The sequence below is a fragment of the Rhea americana genome, unplaced genomic scaffold (assembly GCF_003343005.1).
Source record: "Rhea americana isolate MKP2758 unplaced genomic scaffold, rheAme1 scaffold_197, whole genome shotgun sequence".
Classification (NCBI taxonomy): Eukaryota; Metazoa; Chordata; class Aves; order Rheiformes; family Rheidae; genus Rhea; species Rhea americana.
Genome location: NW_028186116.1, coordinates 1,269,950 through 1,275,949, shown reverse-complemented (window position 1 = coordinate 1,275,949; position 6,000 = coordinate 1,269,950). Strand labels below are relative to the sequence as shown.

Below are 6,000 nucleotides of genomic sequence, written 5' to 3'. Positions count from 1 at the left end.
AAGGAAGCTATTTCATTCTAAAATAGAACAAATGCTTTTATTGTACTTTTATAAAACCTGCATAGTCCTAACAAACAGGATTTTCCCCCCTCCCCACCTACTCAGAACATTTGGTTGAAACAACTGCTGCTGTTCAAATGTAATTACAGGCTGCCTGGAAAAGGAAATTCAAACAGGGCACACTTTTACAGAGGAATAATAAGAAACGTAAGAGCTGATTCTAGCCTTTGCAGTTATCATAATCACTAATCCAACATTAAAAATCCACCAGAGGGGAGAAAGAAGTTTATTTTCAGATCCAAGAAGGGAATTTCCTTTGGTGGGGGAGGTGGTATTTACTTTAACTGGTAAGCTACCACTGTAGCACAACTGTGCACAAGAGGATCTTTAAAGCTCTGTCCTGTCTCCTGGCACTGCCATTATTTGCTTTTGCCTTTCTCAGAGGAAGAGTCCTGCATAATTTCTTTTGCCAGTTAAACACAAAAGGCAAATGCCTGTTTGACTTCACTCAGCTAAAATATGCAGCTGCACGCATGACTGCCCACATTATATACCCTGTGAGCCATCTTCCCCTCTGCTCCCTAGTCACACAATTCAGACTTCTGCTAGCAGTAGCCTGGCAAGATATGAATTGACCATCTTTGATAGCTTTTATGTATAATTTAGGAAGATGTAAATGGGTTTGACAGCTCAATGTCAGTTAATAGCTTGGCTCACCAGATGAGTCAGTCTCTTGCTCTGTTTTCACAGTTCCAGGGATTTTGTCTGCTGAACAGTCTAGAAAGTTGCCACAACAGAAGAATCTTCTGATACAGTCTTAGGGATGAAAGGCAGATGGTACTGCCAGATACTTGTGTTGTATTAGCACAGTGTTTCACATCATCAGCATTATCACATACATTTTATCTTAAAAGTGCAATACTGCTTTTTATTCATTCATATATACAAAGAATACAGGTTTGAATACAAATTATCTGTCCTCCTCCCTCTCCCACCGAAATACTGCCTGACAGAAGGATTCTGTGCAGTTAGGTGGCTTACAGTATACCACATCAAGCTGGAAAGTCAGCCATCTATTTTACAGTCACCGTTGAGGCCCCATGAATGGACTCCATCACGGCTGCAAAGCGGCTGCAGAGGTCGTAGGGGGAGTTGGGCCGGATCTTCGGGGGCTCTTTGAGCACAATAACCTCTGCAGAGCAGTCAAGGAGCCTGGGGAGCAATTCGCCCAGCTTCAGCTGCAGGTTTGCTGTGAGGGGGGAAAGGATGAGATAGTCAATGGCACTGAAACAGTAAAAGACCAGATGGCAGAGGGCTGCAAGCTAAAAAGCTGTGACGCCTTTTCAAGATTGATCTTCCAAAGCTGAAAACAGCTCTTGTCCTGCACACAAGGACAAGCAGCATCTGCTGACACAGAAGAGTCATCGCACCAGCTGCTGCCTGGGTCTCTTCAGTCCTCAGGTCCTGTCTCTTTGTGTGTGGAGACTACCAAAGGCTCAATAAAGAGGAAAGCTCCACTGCCACCTAGCTGCGCTGGGGGTAGTGCCAAGTGCCACCAAGATTCTACATTTTCTCAGTTCAGGATGCTTTACTTGCTGGTATGTCAGAAATAACTGCACATTTCAAGGCTACACTCAAATGCTGACTTGACATTCACGCAAAATAGAGCATGTGCTGTGGCCTTTAACATCTCGGACCTTCACAGGTCTGCCTGTATAGAGGAGACGGCATTCAATCCATGGTAAACAAGAGCCCTTCAGGAGCTGACCACACAAACTCCAGCATCAGGCCCACTAAAGGACAAAAACTTTTAGATGAAGAAAAGCAGGCAGAAAATGACAACATTTGAACCAGCTCACCTGATACAGGAGGTGCAGTCTACTGTTGTTTCTTTAAAATCTTTCACTTAAGCGTCATCAGGACAAACCGAAGAATGGGCTACTTGCACATTAGCCTAAGCGTATCCAACATTTATTCTCTATGGTAGTATTTTGAGAATAAACCTCTGTGTTTCGCCTTACTTTCCCATGGCAAATCTACCCTCTGTTGAGGATAACAACAAACCAAACTCCCTAAATCTTCACACACAGATCAAATCAGTCAAAACCAATCTCTTTTGTTAAGTATTTCCTTCTGCAGTCTGGAGCCATGATTCCTCTGAGGTTTTAAAAAAAGACAGCTATCCAGAACCAAAATTCAGCTACAAAGAACAAATCTCTTTAGAGGGCAAAGATCCTCTGAATCTGGCAGCATTCACCTGCCATCTTTGGGAAACTCTCAGTTAAAGCAAAAACAATACACACCTAGATGAAACTTAGCCATTCTTTTTAACATAGTTTCTCACATTTCAATAAACAGGAATCCTTCTGCAGATTGACAGCAAACAGTAAATAAATTCTTCTACAACATAACTCAATTGATGATTCAAATACACTTCTCTTCTCAGAACCCCAAGCAGAAATACCAAGTGTGCTACAGCGTAAATGCTAAGAATCCAAGGAAATGTTTTAAATGGTTCTTTAATTCCTTTCTAGCTAAGGCCTAGAAACCATCCTGACTGCTTAGAATACACAGCACCAAAAAGGGGAGGCCGGCAGCTGTTCCTTACCATCCATGTCTTCTCGTCCCAGATAGGAGCACCAGCGGTTTCTCATGACCTCAATGGCATCCAGGTCATCTTTTGAGATGTCATTGTTAATGATGAGGTGCATGCAGGGGATGATCAGCTCATTCAGGATGTTAATGCCCTCTGCCACACGAGCCTCTTCACTGCTCACAAACAGAGATGCTGCCACATCATTCAGCTTCTGCAGGAGGAGGAAAATCGGGGGACAGACGCTTACAAAGTCAGTACAGACATCAGGTAATCAACATGCTGTCAGGAAAGTCATACGGCTCAGCCCCTTTCATTTGATAGCCATGTAGAAACACATAGACTAACAAAATCAGGCGCCACTTTCTCTTAAAGGAATTTTCCTTTAATCAATCACAAGAGAAACAACAGAGAAAAACTGCTACAGGATTAGAGCAACAGCATGTATAYGGTTCTGGCTTTAAGATGTTGAGATACAGATCTGCCTTTACCCATATTCCCTGAAAACTGTATCTTCATTAAATTATCATTTGCTAGATTTTCATACTACCACTGGCACACAGTAAGGAGCAGAAGCCATAGTAATAGGCTCAAGAGGTATTAGTTACATGGGTCTTGGCAGCCACAGAGCATGAACTAAAAATAAATCTCCATTTTATACTGTTTTTTTTTTCCCCAGGGAAAAAGGCATCACCTTTTGCTTAGAGAGAGAAAGCTATTAACACTAGAAATAAAAAAGAGGGAGAAAGGCAATGCTGGAATCTAATGGACAGAAAATGATACAAATACTGCCTTTTGAAAAGCATAGATTTAAAACCTGAGAGCAAGTTCAGCAGTATCTGAACCTTTCCTGAAAAAGAAGCACGTTAATAAAATGTGCTCATACAAAGGGATATGGCATGACCTGATTCTTTGAGCAATGTGCATTCAGCAGTCAGTGAGTGAACTGACTCACAGAGCAAAAAGAGCTGATGTTACCCAGGCAGCTCCCTCCCCTGCCCCTCCAAGAATGAATTTAGAGCTCTTTGTTACAGACCAGGAGACATTTTCTTCTGTACAGGGCAATCAGCGATTCATTCACTCCTCTGTTGGGTCCCTTCATCAGCAGCGTGGTGTTACTTTGGTAGGCGTAGACCAGGTAGGTCAATGACTCCTGGTACCTAAGACAAGAGTGTCAGCTGTCCAGCCCTCCACGTTTATCAGTGTCACAAGCTGCAGTGAAGTCAGCCATGTCAACTCAGGAAATGTTTTCCACTCAGCCTCAATGGTAACTAACATCAAGCCTGACAGATAAACTTCATTTCCTCACCAAAGCATAAATAGTTGTTCTACGTCGACTAATGACACATCCCTTTTTCCCCAGTGTGCCAAACCAGCATCTTAGAAACAGCCCTTTAAAGAAAAAGTTTGTGTACAATTTAGTGAGAATGCGAGTGCCAACTTCTACATTTTCTGTATTGGTCCCTGAACTTTGCACTTCAGGAGAATGCTCAAAGAGGTGCACAGAACAGTATTTTCAATTTCTACATATTTCTAGCTTATAAAAGAACTGGTTAAAAAATATTTAAGAAAACAACTGCTGGGTTGAGCTTCTTGAGTCAGCCAAATCAAAACAACTGGTAGAGACTACGTCATTTCAGAGAAATTCTAACACACCCTGCCTAGCTTCTTGTCAGTTTACCCACTTGACTTCAGCAGCTCATCACTGAGAGTCACCTCAGAATATAAAATTCTGTTCCTATCCATTAATAATTTCTAAAATGCAAGTTTTCTTCTGTGTTGCAAAAAYGACTTTAAACATCAAATCTTTCATAAATTCTTTCTTTCTCACTTCCTCTGTACTAGATTATTTATGTAACATACAGCTGCAATAACATTGGCAGGGAAAAACATCTATTTTCACTTCTCACAAGTCCAAAGAACTTCAAAATACATTTAAAAACAAAGTATGGCATCCAATACAGGATAGTTTGATTTTAATCCAGGAGTCCAAAGAGCAAAGTAAAATGATGGCAATCATCATTCCTGCAAGCTCATCTCTGGGAACGAAAATACAAATCTCTACCGAAGGACAGATTAGTGGGAAATCCTAAGAATCGGTGTCAGACGTCTACCTAGTAACTCAGCATAACATTTAAATTGTCAAACGAGGTCAGCTCTGCATTCAAGAAAAGGCTATTAGCAAGTCAAGAAGAAAGCATATCTCAAATACAAGATTGACCATCACAGGTCAGAAGCAGTAAGTACTGTCAAAATAGCTTGTACTTCTAGCCTGTAGCTAATCTTATTCAAGCAGCCAATTAATATTAACCTACTTTCTATTCTGGTACAGCTCCAGCCCTGTAAGCAGGTAAACAGACACCTTGCGAAAAAGACTGTAGTCTTCGTGCCATCTCTGTTGAGGAATAACAAGAAAAGCAGAGTGTCAGCTTCACCTGTAACACGCATACTGAGTATTACATTCCTTCACAATCCAGAAGYGTATCAGATCTGACCCTCCGAGTTGTCTAAAGTTCTCTTGTAAGCCGTAAATAAAACAACTCAATTTAGTCAACTGCATGCACATTCCCCAAAGTTCAAGAAATTCCCACGATATTCATTCTTACTTTTAACCACCACCTTCTGAACACACAAAGTTCAGACAGCAAGAAAGATRCTTATAGGCACACCAGCTACTGCTTTATGAACTTGCACTGTATTCCTGGTTTCCTGGACTTCTGGACAGCACGAGCACTGACAAACATTAACAATCAAAAATGGCATTCTGGTCCCTTACCTTATACTCCTCCATATCAACATCGTCAGGGCCAATTTCTCTCAGCTTAGCTCGTGCTACCTTCATAATGCTAATTGACCTGCTCAGTATAAGCAGAGAGGACAAAAATTAGAGAAATTGTGCCACTTGTGTCTGATGAGAAAAGCTTCATCTTGTAATCCAAAGCACAAACCTTTCATCATAGCTGAGGTTTTTATCTGCAAACTGCTCAAGAAGGGTCCGCTCGACAACCTGTTTGGGAGCATTGTTTTGCAGGAAGTAAACGAGCACATGTTGCAACCGGGCATCATTCTGAGGGGTTGGGGTCTCTTTTGCAAGTAGATAGAGTCTGCAGTATTCCTCATGGAACGCCTATCAATGAAACACACACACTAAAACTTCCGTCCTTCTGCCGCTTTGAATGCTGCAGCGGTTGATGCTAAGCTTGCAGTTGCCAGCAGGCTAAATGCCTTTCAGAAAGAGTGGGCTGTACAACTCCCTTAGTTTTGGGAATCTTGCTGCAAGTGCCAAAGTTGAAAAAATCTACTGTATATCTCTTGTATCAGTATTAAGATGCAGGAGTGATTTATATTCCTGGATATTAATAACAGTTGATTTTTCCCACATCATATTTTTATTTAAACCCTTTTGC

At 41.5% G+C, this 6,000-nt stretch overlaps 1 protein-coding gene across 6 annotated transcripts in view; it reads right to left on the bottom strand.

The window, feature by feature from the left end:
* Positions 1-10: 10 nt before the first annotated feature.
* USP28 (ubiquitin specific peptidase 28) overlaps positions 11-6,000 on the bottom strand; it is a 30,876-nt gene continuing 24,886 nt past the window's right edge. For 5 of the 6 annotated variants that reach the window (XM_085303124.1, XM_085303127.1, XM_085303128.1 and 2 more), the window contains 6 exons: positions 5,542-5,720; positions 5,370-5,448; positions 4,909-4,988; positions 3,630-3,753; positions 2,609-2,807; positions 11-1,249 (listed from right to left, as the gene is read on the bottom strand). In XM_085303124.1, coding sequence (XP_085159250.1) covers positions 1,074-1,249; positions 2,609-2,807; positions 3,630-3,753; positions 4,909-4,988; positions 5,370-5,448; positions 5,542-5,720 — 837 coding nt within the window. In that variant the 3' untranslated portion in view covers positions 11-1,073. Of the gene's footprint in view, positions 1,250-2,608; positions 2,808-3,629; positions 3,806-4,908; positions 4,989-5,369; positions 5,449-5,541; positions 5,721-6,000 lie in introns of those variants that run through there. The other variant, XM_085303130.1, reaches the window with a different exon arrangement.